General features: G+C 58.2%; 2 protein-coding genes across 7 annotated transcripts in view; one reads left to right on the forward strand and one right to left on the reverse strand.

Annotated features, from left to right (window-relative positions):
* The first annotated feature begins 4,436 nt into the window (after window positions 1–4,436).
* Window positions 4,437–17,993, forward strand: MNT (MAX network transcriptional repressor). Of its 2 annotated transcripts, XM_037808115.1 has the most exons (6): window positions 4,437–4,777; window positions 10,276–10,858; window positions 11,441–11,482; window positions 11,643–11,754; window positions 16,679–16,871; window positions 17,082–17,993. In XM_037808115.1, exons 1-6 carry the CDS (start codon window positions 4,705–4,707, stop codon window positions 17,846–17,848), a joined length of 1,770 nt encoding a protein of 589 aa, XP_037664043.1. In that variant the 5' UTR covers window positions 4,437–4,704; the 3' UTR covers window positions 17,849–17,993. The 2 variants fall into 2 exon arrangements, with proteins under 2 accessions (XP_037664043.1, XP_037664042.1); XM_037808114.1 differs by lacking the exon at window positions 4,437–4,777 and having other exon boundaries at window positions 9,719–10,858.
* Window positions 13,246–18,710, reverse strand: part of SGSM2 (small G protein signaling modulator 2) — a 43,594-nt gene continuing 38,129 nt past the window's right edge. Inside the window, exons 24-26 of one of the 5 annotated variants that reach the window (XR_005212562.1) lie at window positions 16,459–16,681; window positions 14,945–15,034; window positions 13,246–13,424 (exon numbers count right to left, since the gene is read on the reverse strand). Coding sequence is in view for 1 of the 5 variants with exons in the window: in XM_037808106.1 (XP_037664034.1) it covers window positions 16,653–16,681 (29 nt within the window). In the remaining 4 variants the exon portion in view is untranslated. Of the gene's footprint in view, window positions 13,425–13,609; window positions 15,035–15,061; window positions 15,573–15,595; window positions 16,682–18,710 lie in introns of those variants that run through there. The other 4 variants (XR_005212563.1, XR_005212561.1, XR_005212564.1 and 1 more) reach the window with 4 other exon arrangements.

Consider the following 18,710-nt stretch of genomic DNA (forward strand, 5'->3'; position numbering starts at 1 on the left):
GTCATTTCCCCATCATCACCCATTTCTATGAGGTTTTCAAGAACTCGACTCAGGCAGGTCTGTTCCAGATGGTCAAGGAGGAGAACCAGGCCACTTCTCATCACAGCTGACACTAGGCAGCTTTGTGACCTTGGATAAGGCACTTTCTCTGAGGAGGTCAGACTAGATGATCTCAAGTCTCCCATCTATGACACTGAGACGATGAAGAGGGGAAGACAAGTATATGGGTGGAAAGTTGGAACTTAATTAATTGTACCTGTGTTCTGGGTTCGGGAATGATCCTCTGACAACACTTAGGGGGTGGGGAAGGTAAGTGAAGATGTCCGTGGAAACTTCTGGCTCTGGGAAGCCTGCTTTACTGATGACTGAATGGGTACACTATAGGATACACTTCTGTTAAAATAATTCAGGCTGGGCTGCTCAGGAATCAGGTCAGGTGGCTAACCCAGTCTTAAATCCACTCAGTTTCTTCTTATCCCTTTAGAGAAAAATACAATTATCTGGGAACTTAACCTTCTAAAATGAGTATACCTTTATGGGTCGTTGTGCAGTCATATTAGTCTCATGCTGCATCCAGCATGGTGGTGGGGAGCAAAACTAACCTTTTCCAGGTGTTACTATGGCATTGAGTTTTGATTTGTGACCTCTTACTCCACTCTACATTATCAAAGGTCGCCTGGCCTTGGCTACAAGGATACCTAGCCCAGTGCCTGGCACGTCTCAGGCACAGAATAAATATTTGTTAAATGAATGTTATCTGGTGTGTCCCTGAGTGTCCTAGTCTCCTGTGCCTTCTTCATCCCACAGCTGACCTTCTCCCTTTGGTCTTGTTTCAGTTATGAGAGGTGAAGAGCTCCATAAAAGCAATTGCAAAAAAATGAGACGTCAAGCCTGAAAGGTTTGGGCATCTTCTGGGACCTAGTGTGAATATTTGTAATTTGGCATTACACACTTTCCCTTATCTTGTTGCTTATGCTTTGGAGGGATCACAGAATTGATTTTCATACTTCTTGGAGTTTTGTGTGTAATGCTTTTTGAGATAAGTGGTGTGGGGATAGGAAGACAGTCTCATTAAAGGTCTGTCTCTGGCTTGGCATATTAAAAATTGGGGAACATAATGGAATTTGAACTGGGCATTGGAGTGCACAGACCGTTTTAAGGGGAAGTTTGAAAATAGAAATCCTCTCATGAGAAAGCACACGGTGATTGGTGACCCAAGTTTCCTACTGCCCCAAGGATCCTGAAGAATCTAGAAGCCATGAAGAAACTTTTAGGAGCAACTGTCTGGGATAGTTGGCCTCTTAGATCATTCCCAAAACATGCACTAACCTTTCTGCTGAAATATCAAAAAGACTTCTTTTCCTTTTCCCTTGATAGAATAAAACAATTATCATCTTTTATCCCAGCTCCACCCCCTTGGAACAGGAAGCTGGGGCTAAAATGTTAAACAGCTCTCCTTTTCAGTCCCCTCCCTTTTTATTCCTCCGTTTAAGTATTTAGCTCCCACCCCCACTGTCCATCCCCCAAATGTGGGAAACCTGGGTTGGTGAGAAATGCGGTTTGGTCATTTTTAGGCTCTTGCAGGCAACAACAGGCCCAGGGAAAAAAAAAAAAAGCGTCCTTTTTAAACTCTTGCTTTTGCCTAACACTCCCTGGCTGCTGTCCCCACATGACCCAAGTAAACAGATGATCATGTGAAGCCAGTAGGGCTGTTTGTTTTAAATAGCAGGCATGTCTACTAAGCTCTGGAGCAGATGGAGTTTGGGGGACAAGGGAGAGGCCAGCATTAGAGTCTGTGTTCACCCCACTTTTATCTCCAGCCTCCCCATCCCTGAAGAAAATGTTGCTTCAGAATCCTACTTTTCAGAGATGTGCCTACTTAATGGGATAGAGCCAGGCCACTACTGGAGAAGGCTTCAGCCTCCAGAAGAGACTCCAGGTCTATCTGAATGCCATGATCACCTGAGCAAGGCAGAAGGGGAGCTGGGTGTAGCTCTAGGAGCATCCTGGCCCACTAGGCATGCCAAGTGCCCCAGGCCCAACCACACTAGTGGCAGGTGATAGGTTGAAAAGAGGCGATGTCAGGACCAGCACAGATCTATCGCTTCCAGGAAAAGGGCACTCATTCCAGGGGGAAGAACTAGGCTGATGTGCTCAAATCTCCCTTTGCTTTCCACCTGTCATAAGCAGTCAGTAGCACCCAGGGCAATTTGTGTTAATGGCCTCTTCATGCTCAGCTGCCAGTTGCTGGGTTATTAGATCTGCCAGGTCAGAGCCCCCTCTAGACTGGTGCTGGCAGACAACCCCTTTTCCCGTTCCCTAGATTCCTGATTTCCAGGATCTTCTGTGTAGGTTTCCTTTCCATAGGATGCACTGTACCTACAAAAGAAAGGAGCAAAACCAGCAAGCATGCATTTGTTCTAGCTTGCTGTGTGTCTAACTTCCCTCCAGCTAGTCTCCAAAATAGAAACTGACCCCTGAGGACCCAGTGTGAGTGGATTGGCAGGATGACCTGCCACTCAAATGTCCTCATAAAGGTTTGCTTTCTGGTTTTGTATGATGGTGAAGCCCAGGTCACAGAATCCTGAATCCATCAGCCTTGCCTCACTCTGCTTGGACTTAGCAAAGGAATGGACACTGCTCTCCATATTCTGCCTGGGGCCAGGAATGAGAGCGCCTAGGCCTGGCATTGGGACAGTGGAACTGGAGATGTTCCAGGGGGCCCCAGATGCGCCTTCAGCCAGCCTGTGCCTGTCACTACCAACAGTAACAAGTCTGTGGGTCCTTCATCAAAGAAGTAGGATTGGGTTTTATGTGAAGGAGTTGCCACAATGACAATGTTGGAACCCTTCTGTGCAGGCGGTTTGATATTCCTCCTTTATTTTTTCCTGATTTGGGGCCCTGCCCTAGAACTGGCTCCAGAGAGTCATCCATGGGGTCAAGGACAAATAGACCTGGGCGAGGAGTGGCTCTCAGTCTTCTCCAAATCCAACCCATATCAACCTCTCTGGCCCTGCTCTGAGCTGGGGCTGCCATACTGAGTGACTTTAGACCCACCCTTCCTTTCTGGGCCTCAGTTTCTTCATCTGTAAAGTGAAAAGATTTGGGCAAGCTGGCCTCAAAAGTCTTAAGTTTCTGACTCTACCTCGGCTGTCCCCAAGCATTAGTGCCAGGAAGAGGCGGGCGGCCGTGCCAGCCAAGGCTCCTCGCCTTCTCCGCAAGCGCGATTGATGCCAGACTGCCCTGCCGGCTCCCTCGCCCCGCCCGCGGTCCCAAGCACAGGGCCCCAGGGCTGGAGGACCGGGAGGGCGGGGCTTCCGCCCTCCACGTTGTTGTTCCCGATTTGGGCCACGCCCCCTTGGCCTGAGCTGTGGTCGCTTCCCCGTAACCGCCCCGCCCCGGCCCTAGAGCAAAGGGCGTCCTCTGGGGTGGCTCAGGCGGAGTCTCCACCCAAATTAGACACGTGTGGACAAAGACAAGAGTTTGCGGGAAGCAAAGAGAAAGGCTGGGTTTTAAAGGGAGGGTGGTGAAAAGTAAAGGGTACGCTAGGATATGACTGCAGGATTCTCTTCTTCCCACCCTCCGTTCCCACAGTGGCCCCAATTTGCACCCGCGAATGTGACCCTGCAGGCACTGGCCCTTTAAACAGAAGGCTGGCGGCGCGGGGTGTCCATGTGGAGCTGCTCCATGCCGTGTTGTCCTGCCCGCCCATTGGCCTGCGGCCCGGTGACGTCGCTTAATAGGATGCGAACGCACTGAGGGGGGAGGAACAGAGGCAAAACGCGGAATCGGATCATCACTCCGCTCCCTCCGCCGATTCTCTGGCAGCCTCCTGCGGTCGGCTCCGCCCAGGGGCGGATCCCGGGGGAATTGCGACAAAGCGTGTGGTTGCGGGATTTGGGTCACGTGTGGGTGGAAAGCGGCGACCCAGGGATCAGGCCGGTCTTTGCCACCCTGAGGTTTCCCTGACCTGTAATATCCTTATTTGAGTTCATCTAAGCCTTGAATTTGCGAGTCTCCTTCCTTCCAGCAGGGCAAATTTCGGCGTGAATGACCCAAACACCCAGGCCTCCCTCAACTTGTGGCTCACATCGGGGCGGGGCGAGACCGGAAAGCGGAAATACAGCGCACGAACCCCGCTGTCTCCCCCCACCCCCAAGCAGGCCACGTGTGCGCGCTCCGTCTGTAGTGGGCGTGGCTAACTCACTCAGGACCCCGCCCCTCCCTTCGGGAGACGCCGCGGCCCGGCGGGCGGGGGTTCCGGTCCGGGCTTTGGCTGCGGCCCCGGTGTAGTAGCGGGGGCGGCGGCCGGGGGCAGCGCGGCTCCTTCCCTTGTTGTGTGTGTCGGTGCCTCCTCGCCATCTTGTTGCAAAGCCCTTTCTTGTCGGCGGGACTCCCGGGGGCCGCGGGGAGGGAGGCATCAAAAGGGAGGAAGAGAGGGAGGGGAAAGAGGAAGGCAGTGCCGCTTTTTTTTTTTTGCATCAGTTTTTTTAAAATTTGCAAATTTATATTTTGCAAATCTTTTGGGGGACATTGATTTTTCTTCCGTGCTCCCCCGTTCCTCCCTGCGGAGTGCGCTGCGCCGCCCAGTCCTGTCGCCCCCCGGAGGTGACCCCTCCCTCCTGCCTGCCCGCCAGCCTGACCTGTGCCCGGCTCGCGGGCCGCAGCCTCGGCCCCGGCGCGCCCCCGGCCGCTCCCGGCGCGATGAGCATAGAGACGCTACTGGAGGCGGCCCGCTTCCTAGAATGGCAAGCGCAGCAACAACAGAGAGCACGTGGTGAGCGGCCGGGCTGGGCCCCGGGGGCACCGGGAAAGGGGAGGCGAGGGACCCCGGCCCCCGAACCCACGCGAAACCGCTGGCAGACCCCCGGTCCGGAAGGCCTGTTGAGCCGGATACCGCACGGCTCCCCGCAAGAGCCGCCGCCCGGGAAGGAGTGATGTGGGTAGTCAAATTAATTAATAAATTAATTAACATGCAGCGAGGGGCCGGGCTCCCACGGGCGCTCCCCCAGCTGCCTGCCACCTCTTGTGCATCTTCTGTGGGGGGCTCTTTTCGCGTGGGCCAGCGACACCGTTGGTGGCGCTGAGGACGTGTGAGCCGCGGGTGGGGGGATGAGGAATGGTGTTGCGCGGAGGTAGCAGACCCGCGTGAGCGTGCGTGTGTGCACGGGGGATATGTGATGGGAGCATCGGGGAGAGCGGATGAACAGACGTGTACACGGCCGTGCGTGTAGTGCATACGAGTGGGCGTGTGTGTAACGGGGTAGGGGTGGGAATTACGCGGAGCAGCTCCCCGGCTTCCCTGGCCCCGGTGGGAGGGCGCAGGGGGCGCTCCCGGCAGATCTACGCGCCGCTTGGGGCGGAGGCGGCCTTTGCAGAATGAAATGACATCGCGTGTCTTATGATCCTGGCCAGCCCCGCCTGACCCCGCCTCCCAGAGCTAAGCTGGGTCGTGCGTCTAGCTTTTGGGTAGGAGCCCGGTTTATTCGTTGTCTGCGAAACGGCTCGTGGGTCGCTGGGGGCTGCCTGCGGGCCCCCCTCGCTGCGCCCCGCTTTAGCCGGTGTGGAATGTGGCGTGTCTGCGCTTTCCAAACCCGCTCTTGGCTGGAATGTTGCGTGTGCCTGCGTTCCAAGCCCGTTGGTTACACCGGCTGGTGACGTGGACGGGCCCCGCCCCCGACCACGTGCACGGGGGACACTCCCGCTGGGGACGGTCGGGTCCGGCCCCTCCTTGCTGCCTGGCGCTCGGCCGGGGGCGGGGCCTGGGCGGGGTTGGCTCAGGGCCCTGCTCCGGGTTGGGCCCGGGCTCCGGCCGCTGGGCATCTCCCAGGGAGAGTCTGCCCTGCGAAGGCGGAGCAGAGCTCACCTGTCGGTTCTCGCCCTCCTGCTTTTGATCCCGGGGCGAGGGAAGCCTTCAGAATCGTAGGGCGACTAGACATTTAGAGCTCACATCTTCCCATTGACCGCCAAAACGTTCTCGCTAGGATCTCTTGGCAGCCTCCCTGCCTCTTTGTGGGATGAGCCACGTAGAGAAGGGGCAAACTTTGGCGCTCCCTCGACAGGAGTTAGAATACAAGAGGATTTCAAATGCCTCCTATCCCTACGCGCCCATGTTGGTGGTTCCTAGCTTCAGGGTGCTGCAAAAATGGGGGCTGGGGGAAAAACCTCCTTTTTCCAGACTATTGCGAGCGCGTCAGCCTTGGAATGATGCATGTGCAGTACTCGGAGACTCCTTCCCCCACCTACCCCTCAAAAGCCCTCGGCTGGGTTGGTTGTGGTGGAGTGAGTGCTTCGTCCTCCTTTCCTTTCTCTGCCTATTGTTGCTTCAATGATGAGTCATGCAGGAGGTAGTAGTGTGTGTTGTGTGTGCGCGCGCGCGCGCGCCTGCAGCGTGTGCCGCCGCCGCGGCGGGCGGGGGGCGGGGGAGCTGCGGGTCCGCGGGCCTACTCGGGCCGACCGGCCTCTCAAGGTCAAGAGTCACTCGAGATACGTGAGACCTCGAAGCTCGGGTTTTGGGGAACTGATGGGCCGGGACATCCGCCCACGCGCCCCTCCTCCTCGTCTTCGAGGTCCAGCGCAGGGTCAGGCGGTGGGCAGTGCTGGTGGTGACCGAGAATGCCCTGCACGCGGACCCAGCGGTGGGGGCAGGAGCGCGCACAATGTTTGGAGAGACTGAGTCACCTGCTGCCATCGTCAACACGATGCAATTCAAGAGTACCCATTGTGTCCCTGCTGTGTACCAGCCTTTGCGCTAGAAGTGAGGGCGCCCGCAGAGAACACTCACTTCACCCTCACTTCACTGGCAGGATGGGCAGCTGCCAGGGGGAAGGGGAGGTGACCCCCACTGTCATCCCTCCCACCCTTTCCCAAATAAGTCAGTCCAGATCTCATCGGTGAGGACAGAGATGATCTGTACCTGGCTGTGAAGGAACCATCCCAGCCCTTGGGTGGTGAGAACTGGGGGCAGGGAGCTGACAGGCCAAGGGTTGCTGTTGGGTCAGAGCTGCTCCGTAGTGAGGAGGGGACCTTAGGGGCATGTGGGTGCAGGAAAGTCAAAATCTACTCCAGACACTCATGTACAAATGCCAAGACCAGGCCTCAGCAGTTTAGTCTCCAGAATTCAGCTTCTTCTCCTTTTTGGGATTCTGTTCTCTGACTTGGGTGGGAAGAATGGGAGAGAAGAGGGTGGCAAGTGACTCTGCTGTTAACCAGATGACCAGCTTGAACAGGAATCTTCATGTCCATTCCCCCTTTTAACCTCCAAGGGTCACTTTCCTGGCCTGCACCACACCCCCCGCTGAAGCTGTGGATGTGGGTGCACATGTGTACCTGTGAGGGGGAGGAGAGAGGAACTGGCAGGTCCATCCTGCTGGTCAACAGGGGTCAGGGCCTGGTCATTGCCAGCATTCATGGAGGTGGCTGGGATGGGACCCTCTTCTCCCTGGACTGGAGGGAGCTGCCTGGAGTGGCCAAAGGCTCCTGATCAAGTCCCTCCCTGGGCATGCGTGATGAGCCGGGCTCCCTCTGAGCCTGTAGAAGGGAAGAATTCCCATGCACCTTGGGGGAACCGCCGGCCCTGTGCCTGCCAAGCCCCTGGGCCACAATGCCCATGCTCTCCACTGCAGGCTGGAGCCTTGGCCCTGGGTCAGCCCAGAGGAAGCAGAGACCAGGGAAGGGGTGCATGCATGGGGGTGGGGGGTGGGGCCGGCAGGCATAGGTGCAGCAGAGCATTTTTTCAAAGAGCCTGAATGCAAATCTCCCCAAATGAATGCCAGTCTTCTTCCCCCACTTTGCTCCCCTCCTCCCCCCAGGGCACAGGGCGAAGGTCGCTGCTTGGTTGGGGAATGAGTCAAAACTGAGGCCTGGGGCATCCCCCCCCCCCCTTTCTAAATCACCAGGCAAGCTTTTTCAGGTGTGATAGAGCTTTGCCATCTACCTGGGTCCTCCCTGGTACCTGAGAGGCATACCTGCTTGGCTGTGGAAGGGAGTGAGTAGGTGAGAAGGAGGCTGCCGTCTCCCGGATGAGCTTTGGAGTTGCTTTAGAATATGGGGCATATGGGGTTTGCCTTCCATCTGGGATCTCAGGGCTCCTGTCCTTGGGGTCTGGGGCCCTGTCTGTCCTCCTGTCTGTGGGAGAGTCTAACACCTGCTCCAGGTGTTCAGGTCCTGGATAAGTCAAGGGAATGGAGGCAGAGGCTTTGCTGGGGAGCTTGTGTAGGTGGGGGAGCAGGGAGGAGAGCAGATGGGGATGGTCCAGGCTGGGCCTGAGAACACCTCCCAGGCTGGAACTCTGTAGGCTGCTTTCCCCAGTGTGGTTCGTGGGACACTGGAGCTCAGAGAGCTGGTTTTCTCTGGGGCTGTAACATGAGCCAGTGCTGGCAGGGAGAGTCCTGGGAGAGCAAAGCCTCCTCCCTGGCGTGGACCTGGCATCTCCTCTTCCGGAAGAGGCCCATACTGACCCCGTCTAGGCCCTGGACTCTGTGCTGCTGGGAAACCACTGAGTGCTTCCCCTCTTACAGGGCTCCTCCCTCCACTTCCTCCTTGGCCTCTTCTCCTCTGCCCAAGGAGGGAGGGGTGAGGAGCATGCCTGGCTCAGACTGAAGTTGCTGATTGGCCAAAGGGCCCTGAGGCCTCAGGTTTTCCAGAGCCACAGAACCAGAAGGAGACGTGGGGGGTCTATGCCCTCCTCCCTAGGGCAGACTTGGCCAACTCGATTCTCCTGGCCCCGCCCCATGTGGGGTGGCGTGTCCACCAGCCAGTGGTGTCAGCTCTGTTAGTCAGCCATGGGGTGTACCAGGGCAGGAGGGGAGGGCTGGTTGTCCAGCTGGCTCCCTGGCCTGGGGGCTACAGCCATTCCCCAGGGCCCTTGCCTAGCCCTGTAGCCAGGGAACTGGAATGGTGGGGCCTGGGAGAGGACCAGGCAGGGCCAAGCTTCCTGGAGATGGGGAGGAGCCTGTGGCTCAGGAGGGGCACACACAGCCAGCGCCTGGGTAGGCCTGCCTGCTGAATTGATGAGGTGCAAGGTGTCTGCGCTCAGCCCCTGTGAAAAAGCCCAGCTTTCCTTTCTGTCTGCCTCTTTCTAGTTTGTAGTGTTGGTGGGTGAGCAAGGGAGATTTGGGAGAAATGAATCCTGGCACATGATGGGGCAGAGAAGGACCAAGTGTGTTTGTTGTATGGTCCCCAAGGAAACCAGAGGCATCGCAGCCTAGCCTGGGAGTCAGGATCATAGACCTGGTTTTCTCACCTGTGAAATGAAGGTGATATTCCTGCCATGCTGGGGCATGGGGCTCTTGTGAGAATCCAGGGGAGCAGTGTGAATGTATGTGAGAAGACACCTGGTGAGCATGTTGGCACAGTGAGGGCAGGTTTCGGGGGACCTGGCTGGGTCTGGCCCCACCTTTACCTGTGACTTGCTGCGTGACCCTTAACAAATCACTTCGTCTCTCTGAGCTTCATTTATCTCACATGTGAAATGAAGGTACTGCCTGCCCTGTAGAAGGTGCTTGGTAAATAAACATTGAAAGGGGAATGTACCTGGAAGTGTTAAGTGTTAGAGGAACACAGTGTATGCAACCTACTCTCAGATGTTTAGAAAATAGACAAACAGGTAGATAAAATGATGTAACAAGTGTGGCAAAGCTACTAGTTGATAAATCTGGGTATCTGGGTGGGGGGGTGGGTACGTCAGAGTTCTACTTATTGTTTCTGTATTATTTTGCAACTTTCCTAGAAATTTAAAATGATTTCAAAATAAAAAGGAAAAAGTAAAAAAATAAAAATAGAAAGTAAAAAAAAAAGAATATGCCTCCCGAGTCCACTCAGCAGCCAGAGGCTCTGACATCCCCTTCCCCGTTCTCTTATGGTGGCCTGTGAGGTCCTTTGTACACTGGCCTCTGCCTACCTCACCAGCCTCCTCTGTCACCCCAGTCCCCTTGCAGCCCTGTTGCTCCCAACCTGTCCTGTTCATCATTGGCCTAACTCCTCAGCCATTGGGTTGCCAGGCCCGGAACTTCCTGACGCCTCCTGCTCTGTCCTCACAGCCCTTGTCCTGCCCCAAACACAGCCGGGGTTGTTACCCGGTTACTTGCCCCCACCCCCACCCCCCAGGCTGTGAATTTAATGTTACTCCGTGTCCCCAGTGCTTAGCCCAGTGGATGGAGATGGGTATTTTGTGGAGTCTCGGGCCAGGGATGGTTACTGGGCCCTTGTCTGAGATAGGCTGGGGCCCGGGACTGTTGCCCCTGCTGAGAAACCCCTTGTATTCTCTCTGCATAGAGGAGCAGGAGCGGCTGCGCTTGGAGCGGGAGCGGGAGCAGGAGCAGAAGAAGGCCAGCAGCCTAGCCAGGCTGGCCCATTCCCTGCCCGTGGAGGAGCCCCGCGTTGAGGCCCCACCCCTGCCTCTGTCTCCCCCGGCACCCCCGCCGGCACCCCCACCCCCACTTGCCACCCCTCCCACCCCACTGACTGTCATCCCCATTCCTGTCGTGACCAACTCCCCACAGCCGCTGCCCCCACCCCCACCGCTGCCCCCCACGGCCCAGCCTCTGCCCCTGGCGCCTCGCCAGCCAGCACTGGTCAGCACCCCTGGACTCAGCATTAAGGAGACTGCCCCCCTGACTACCAGGCCACAGGTGCCCACCCCTGCTTCCTTGCTGCCAGACCCGAAGACCGCTGTCCCACCCACTGGCAGCCCCAAACCCTTGCAGCCCCTCCCCACGCCCATCCTGACCATAGCTCCCCATCTTGGAGTCCAGCCCCAGCTGGCCCCCCAGCAGGCACCCCCACCCACACTTGGGACCTTGAAGTTGGCACCAGCTGAAGAAGTCAAATCCAGCGAACAGAAGAAGAGGCCTGGGGGGTGAGTGAGGTGGGGCAGAGTGGGGGCTGGTGGGATGGAGAAAACTGTCCACCCTGGGCTGTGCGTGCAAGAGAAGGTACCCTCCAGGCTAGCTTACTCAGAGGCATGCCCTCCCTCCCCCACCTAGAAGGGAATGCCTGTATTTGGACCTGTTCCTGCTGTGCCCATCCCCACCCCGGGAATAGCATTGCCCTCTGTCGTTCTCAGGCTTCTGTGTTCTCTGACCTCCTCCAAGGCTGGGGCTTATGGCATTTCCAGGCTTTTGGACAGAGTGTTGGACTATGGGCCTCCTGGGTGAGGGCTGGGGTCAACTGGCTGCTTCTCTGGGTCCCAGGAGCCCTTCTGTCTCCTTATCCTCAGGGTGGACTGGTGGGATGGGCAGTTACCGGGTTGTGGATTACCAATTTAGACGTGCCCTCCAGGGGGTGTACGCGGGATGGGGCTGGCAGACATCTCCCATTGTTTCTTTTATAGAGAGAGGTTGGGGACAAAGCCTGTGGCATTTGTGGGGTGGGGGCAGAGGGCAGGAAGGCCATCTAATCGGGCCCTCCTCCCTGAGCCTCCTGTCTGTCTGGGTTTCAGGATCGGAACCAGAGAAGTCCACAACAAATTGGAGAAGAACAGGTGTGTGTGTGCGTGCGTGTGTGACTCTGGGCCTGTCCCGCCCGTCCTGGGCCTTGCCCCATCCTTGGTCCCCCACAGCTCCCCGGGGCCTTTCCCTCTCCGCCCCCCAGCCCCGGCCCTCTGGGGCGCAGGCTGACCCACGCTCCTTCCCTCTCCCCAGGAGGGCCCATCTGAAGGAATGTTTTGAGACCCTGAAGCGCAACATCCCCAACGTGGACGACAAAAAGACGTCGAATCTGAGCGTGTTGCGGACGGCGCTGCGGTACATTCAGGTATGGGCTGGGAAGCAGGGCCGGGAGAAGGGCGGGCGGCGGCGGCCGCAGCTCCAGCTCCCTCCCTTCCCCTCCTCCATCCCCGGGCCGCGTCCCCGCCCCGCCCTCCCGCTCCCTCGCTCCCTCGCCCCCTCGCCGGGCTCCCCCGCCCGCCTCCACGCGGGCGCTGAGCACATGGCCCGCCTGACGTCAGCGGGGCTCCCTGCCCGGGAGGGGGTGGAAGGGCGCGCGCGGCGCCGGCGTGCGCGCGTGCGCAGGGGAGAGCGGCGGCGCGGGCTGCCTCTCCCCCTGCCCCGCGGAGCCCCCGGCATCTGCGCGGCCCCCGCAGTCTCGGCGTCCCCCGGCACCCGAGGAGGGCGCGCGCAGCAGGCTCGCTCAGTGTCAAACCCGGTGCTTAGCCCCCGCTTTACGCGTGCCAGTGCACCCGCCGGGTGAGAGTGCGCGCAGCGGGCCCGGCCCGACACCCCGCCCGCAACCCCGCGCGGGAACCCGGGTTGTGCCGAGTGCTGTTAGTTGAGGCGGTGGCGGTGGCGGCGGTGACCCCTGGGGGGGACCCCCCCCGGGCGTGGTTCCGGCCCACACCTTGGCCCTGGTGAAGCCCCCTTTGACTCCCAGGAGGTTTTGAGATCCTCCTTTTGGGAGCGTTGAGGTTCCGCGACGTGATGGGGGTTATGTTTAAACCGAGATGGAGGGATGCGGCGGTCTAGACGGCTGGGTGACAAAGAGCTGGGTCACTGAACCTTATATGACGCTTTCCTGCCGCCTGCGTTAAAACAAGCTCATCCCATTTTATTTTAAGGGGCCCTCCTGGCTTGGTGTCCTCTCCCTTCGGGCATTGGCTCCTCTCTGCAGTATTGGGGGTGGGGGCGACTGCTAGATAAGATCGTTGCCATGACGGCCCCGAGTTTCGGTTTCCCTGGAAACCGGCGGAGGGCTCCGCGGGCCGGTAAGAGGCTGTGGGGGATGGGGCGGGCGGAGACAGGGAGCCGTTGAAAAATGGGAGGGGCTTGGGTCTCCCTGCCTGCGCTGGGCGAGGGCGGGGTGACCGCCGGGGTCTCCTTGCTTCCCACATGGGAGCTTTGGGGGAAAGCATGACAAGGAAGAGTCGATGGGGCTGGAAGTTGGCGGCGAGGCGCCGCTTTTTCCCCCGGGCCCGGCGGCAGTCACAGCCCTGAGGTAACCCGAGCCTGACTGGGTGGGAGGCGGAGGCGCAGCTCAGCGACGGCTCCCAGCCGGCGATCCCTGCCCTTTTCCGCGAAGCGCGCCCTTCCGCCCGCCCTGGCGAGGGGGAGGGGCTCCCGCGCCTCCAGATAGTTTCCCGGCACCCAGGAGGGGCGGGGCCGGGCTTGCGGATTGGCTTGGCCGGGTGGGGGGCGGAGGCTCCTGAGCGCGCGAAGGGAGGGTGCGGCGGGCGGGGAGTGACGCAGCAAAGCTGGGTCCGCGTGGGTGCGCGCGTGCTCCGGGAGGAGGCGGGGCTTCGCGGGGCCCCGCGGGGCCCGGGCGGCCCTGAGGCGGGGCGGGGGTTTTGGAGGTCTTCGGAGGGCTGCGTGAGGCCGGGAAGGCTCTTTTCTGGAATGTATTTGCAGAATTTAAACTTGGGTAGTTCAGTTTTCTTCACGCAAAATACTGTGACGTCTCTGAATATCGCTTTCCTCTTCCTTACGATGAGGCTAAAAAGGGAATAAAATAGTATCTTTGGTATTGGAATGTTAGGAAAATTAAATGAGATTGTTTATGTAAATATATTAGGTGCTTTATAAACATGAATTTGATAGCCATTATAATTCGGAGGTGGGAAAGATGAACTGGCGAACTTCTCTAAAAATACGTATTTGAGGAGAAGGAGTTCTCTTTAATGTGGGCATTTGAAAATAATTCAGAAACAGAGACATAGATGGAACCAGTCGAACAAGCTTCTCGGAGCCTGGGCCTGGGCTCAGTAGGAAGTGGCGTAGTCCCCAGGCTGTCCCTAAGATACAAGTTCTGTATGTGTTGGCCGTGGAAACAATCAGAATAGAAAATTCACAGTGCTCTTTATAAACCCCCCACTTCACTCATTCCTTTATTCATTCAGGTACTTTTAGCCAGGCCCTGTGCATGAAGGGGTGATCTTGTGGCAGACAAACAGGTAGCCACACAGAGGACTGGGCCATCAGAACATCATCTGCAAGGCAGGATCTGTTCTGGGGAGTCAGGGCAGTGTTTGCTTGAAAAAGCCATCTGAGCTGAGACGGAAAGGATGGATTGGGGTGAACTAGTCCAAGTGGAGGACAGAGAACCCAGCACCGGCCAAAGTTTCTCCAGCAAGAGGGAACAAGGTACACTTCTGGAAGTAAAAGATGGTCAGCAAGCTGTCATAACACAGAGATGGGTGGCAGCTGGGTGCCAGGTGAGAGTGGAAAGGTGGTTCTGGAGAGACCACTTAGGGCCGTGTAGACCAAAGGCTTTGGTTGAGTTCTCAGAGCAGCACGCTGGAGGAATGCAGTAGCCCCCAGCCACCATTGCAGACTAAAGTTAGACCCAAGAAAATTTTCCCAGGAATTTCTAGGACTAAGGAGAACTGGGCTGGGTGAGAAAAGATTTGATGTTTTCTCTCCCTCACCCAGAAGTGTAGCCTCCGTGCAGGTGGATGGAGTTCAGGACAGCCACTCCCAGCCCCCAGCAGCCAAGTTCAGGTGAGGGCTGCCTCACCACAGGCTGGTTATTGATGTGGCCCTACCTGGATGTCATACCCAGCCCTGGCCTGTCAGGGTTAGAGCCAGATGAGCAGCTGGTGTGAGGGTGTGGGTGTGGGTGTACTCTGCCTTCGTGTCAGAGACGTGAGGAGAAGTAGGTTAAGCTCAAAGGATGATCGAGGGGGCCGTGTGGCTTGGAGTTGGCAACAGGTATGAAGCTACCAGGTTTTAGGCCAGTGCAGATCACAGCTGTCTCTGGGTTATGTGTCACTGATGGTTTGAGGGTCTGTCCCAGGTAAGGTCAGAAATGTAAGGAGTTTGTTGCTGCAGAAGGAAGTCAAACCTAGTTGGTGGGTGAAGTTGAAGACGGTGCTGTGCCCAGAAGGGGCAGAACGAACAGGAACAGCTGCTGGCAAAACTGCCCCTAGGAAAATGGAATCGGGAAACCCAAGTATAATAGGGGTTCCTGTGAGACGAAGGGAGAGACAGGATAGAGGTGGGACCAACAGGCTCACCAGGAAGTGGCCTCCTCGCAGTCATCTGGGAACACGGATTCCTTCCGCCAGGGCTGAGTAAGCGCATTGTGCAGCGCTCCATCCTGGTCACTGGTAGGATCAGGGGACATGAAGCAACAATGGAACAATCCTTGCCTTCCCCAACAGGGTTGGACAGAGACAGTGTTGTGCATTGGGGTGGAAAGACAAAACATGGACGTGTGAACTATTTAAATCGTCATAGGGGACAATGTCTGATTAAGTTTTACTTAACGGTCTCTGGTTAAATGTCCAGCTGTGAAGTGCAGGGACTGGAAGGGCACTAATGCAAGAGGATGCACATGGTTAGGGCGTGGGTGGGGAAGGTCTGTAGAGAAGGTGGGGCTCTCAGATGTAGGCTTGGAGCATGAGCAGGTAGAACCAAGAGGGCTGAGAAGGGTGGCTGTGGGTCGTGGCAGATGGTTCTGAGGAAAGCTAAGACAAGCTGTGAGTTTGGCCTGTGAAGAGCCCATGAGCTCTGTGCCTGTAAGTGGCTTGCAGGCCTCGGACGCCCAGGGCTCAGGTGCAGGTCAGGAGAGAGATCCGGGAGGTGGACAGCCCGACAGCAAGGGCAGGATTGTCCACATCCATTGTCATGACGAGCCTGGGCCTAGGAGAGGCGACAACAGGAAGTTCTATGAAACTGAGGAGAGTTGGTTTAATAACATGTCAGAATTTGAGGCACAGGAAGGGTGTTGGGTATGGAAGAGCTGAGAAATGGGATGTGAGCTGGTCGTTTGGAGCTGTGAGGGAACACTAGAGATCCCTGTGGTAGGGAGCAATGCCACAGGCTGCAAGGCCTGGCAGGAGCATCTGCACAAGGAGCCATGGAGGGCCACCCTGTGGTCATCTGTGGGCCTGGAGGAGTAGGGGGGCAAGGATGGCAACGTGGGTGAGGGAGCTTCTTCCATGTGACTTGGGGAAGTTGGTGGCCTCAGCATCATGGTGCTCAGAGTCCATGGGTGCTAATGGGTCAGTGCCACTTGGGGACTGGTGTGTGTGTGTGGGGGGGCACATTCTGTGGCTTGGGGATTTTCAACAGCCAGCTTGCTGGTGAGGGGAGGGGAGCAGCATGGGGGAGAGCCCAGGAGCTCAGCGAGGAGCCAGGCAGCTGCTGGGAGATAGATAGATGGTGGGTCATGGAGATGAAATGGTGGGTAGGTGAGTGGTTGTCATAAAGTCTAGTGGGTCATTTCCAAGGACAGTGATATTAGCAAAGACACAAGTGAATGATTAAGTGGAAAGAAGAACAGAGTCATTTGGGGTTCTTTAGAGAATGGGTTCCAAGGAGGGTAGCTTGTGGCATTGGAGACTGAGCAGGTGCCTGGATGTGACCTGAGAAGTCTGTCACCTTTTCTGTCCTCGGCAGAGTGAAGGCAGAGGCTTCAAAGAGAGTGGACGGGGCAAGAGGTGACAAAGCCCCTCAGGACAGAGTTGATGTGGGGGGTGGGGGCGGCCCCCATACTTGGGTCTCAGCTTTCTTCCATGGCACCTACCCACAGTCTCCAGGGTATTGGGCCTCAAGGGGCGCAGTCCTGGGCCAGGAGGCAGGTGTGGCCTCTGCCGGCCCCAGTCGGCCTGTGTCTTGCTCGCTGCAGGCCTGTCTGTGGGTGGGGTGATCTGAAGGTGAAGGTGGCTGTGGGAGACATTTGAGATACTGTGGAACCTGTGGCTGCTGCTCAGGGTGTCCTCACGGTCCCTTGCCCTGTCCCCCAGTCCCTGAAGAGGAAAGAGAAGGAATATGAACATGAGATGGAGCGATTGGCACGGGAGAAGATTGCCACACAGCAGCGGCTGGCAGAGCTCAAGCATGAGCTGAGCCAGTGGATGGACATGCTGGAGATTGACCGCGTGCTCCGGCAGACGGGCCAGCCTGAGGACGACCAGGCCTCCACCTCCACTGCCTCTGGTGAGCCCCGAGCCCCTGCGTGGCCCACCGCAGGCTGAACCCTGCCACCCTCTTGGGAGTTGCTCCTGTACCTTGCATTCCAGCCTCTCCGGCCCAGCTTTTGGCTGTTGTAAAAATATTCCCAGACCCCCAGGGCAGCTGTGCCTCCAGCCCCTTGTTTTCTAGACCCTCTGACCCATTCCCTGTCCCCGTGTCTTCCCCCCACCACAGAGGGTGAGGACAACATAGACGAGGATATGGAGGAGGACCGGGCGAGCCTGGGCCCACCTAAGCTGAGCCATCGGCCCCAACCAGAGCTGCTGAAGTCCACCCTGCCACCCCCCAGCACTGCCCCTGCGCCCCCACCACCCCACCCACACCCTCACTCCCACCCGGTGGCCCTGTCTCCTGCCCACCTGCCCGTGCAGCAGCAGCCGCCACAGCAGAAGACGCCTCTGCCCACCCCCCCTCCCCCTCCAGCTGCCCCTACCCAGACGCTGGTGCCGGCTCCGGCCCACCTGGTGGCCACGGCTGGGGGCGCCTCCACAGTCATTGCCCACACGGCTACCACCCATGCCTCAGTCATCCAGACCGTGAACCACGTCCTGCAGGGGCCAGGCGGCAAGCACATCGCCCACATCGCCCCCTCGGCCCCCAGCCCTGCTGTGCAGCTGGCCCCTGCCACCCCCCCCATCGGCCACATCACGGTGCACCCTGCCACCCTCAACCATGTGGCCCACCTGGGCTCCCAGCTGCCCCTGTACCCGCAGCCCGTAGCGGTGAGCCAGCCCGTGGCAGTGAGCCACATCGCCCACACCCTCTCGCACCAGCAAGTGAATGGCACGACCGGCCTGGGGCCCCCAGCCACCGTCATGGCAAAGCCAGCCGTGGGAGCCCAGGTGGTGCACCATCCCCAGCTGGTGGGCCAGACAGTGCTCAACCCCGTGACCATGGTCACCATGCCCTCCTTCCCGGTCAGCACGCTCAAGCTGGCCTGAGGACGAGGCCCCCAGTGGGGGCAGGGAGGGGGCCTGTCCCCCACTCACCCACCCACCAGCTCCACACATTCCAGCCAGGCCCAGGCCCACCCCACCCACACACCCCCAGGCCTCCTAGGGGAAGGGGGTGCAGACTCTGAGCCAGGGGAGGGAGGGGCCGCCCCAGGGAGGGGCGCAGGGCACAGGGTTCCCCGCCGCACGAGGACTTGATACAAGGACTGATGAGAGACCCTCTGGTGAGCGTTCCGCCTGTCAGGCCCGGTGCCAGCTCCAGTTCCGTTCATGCCTCCCCAGCCTGTCCCGCTAAATCAGTGCGATGTGGATGTCATGTCCTCTGTCTTCTCCCTTGCCTACCTGCCTGTGCTGCTGCTGCTATTGCTCTGTCTGGTGAGGTGGTTGAGTGCCCCTGGCCTGCCCCCTGGAGCCTCGGCCTCCTCTTCCCAGGCCTTTGGAGGGGAAACAGGAAGCAGAAGTGAAGCTATTTGGCCCAGAGGGCTGGGCATTGGGGGTGGTGAGGGGCCCTGCTCTGAGCACAAGTGACAGGTCCTAGAAAGTGGCTGCCTGGGGTCCCACCCAGAGAGGTGGGTTGCTCCCAGCCTGGGGCTCTCTGACCCAGTTGTAGTCACTGATTGATTACAGCAGAAACTAAAGCGATTTTCTACCAACAATAAATCCAACCCAAGCCGTTGCCAAGCTTCCTGAGGGGCTCATTGGACATGCCCTCACCCCCTGCCATTCTTGACCTCAGGAGGGTGGGGTGGGGTGGGAGTGGGGAAGGAGAAGCTTGGCTGTCCTGCCCCCTCCTTGCTTTCCCCTCCCCCAGAGCCCGGCTCTGGACTGAGGACCCACTCTGGCCTGGGTC

Source organism: Choloepus didactylus, chromosome 18 (assembly GCF_015220235.1).
Source record: "Choloepus didactylus isolate mChoDid1 chromosome 18, mChoDid1.pri, whole genome shotgun sequence".
Classification (NCBI taxonomy): Eukaryota; Metazoa; Chordata; class Mammalia; order Pilosa; family Megalonychidae; genus Choloepus; species Choloepus didactylus.

What these genes read in the sequence shown, in the direction of transcription:
- MNT (XM_037808114.1), top strand. Translation starts at nt 10,155, where the DNA reads ATGGAGATGGGTATTTTGTGGAGTCTCGGGCCAGGGATGGTTACTGGG. An exon ending in AACAAATTGGAGAAGAACAG is followed by an intron (nt 11,483 to 11,642) that starts GTGTGTGTGTGC and finishes CCCTCTCCCCAG; the next exon opens with GAGGGCCCATCTGAAGGAAT. An exon ending in CTCCACCTCCACTGCCTCTG is followed by an intron (nt 16,872 to 17,081) that starts GTGAGCCCCGAG and finishes CCCCCACCACAG; the next exon opens with AGGGTGAGGACAACATAGAC.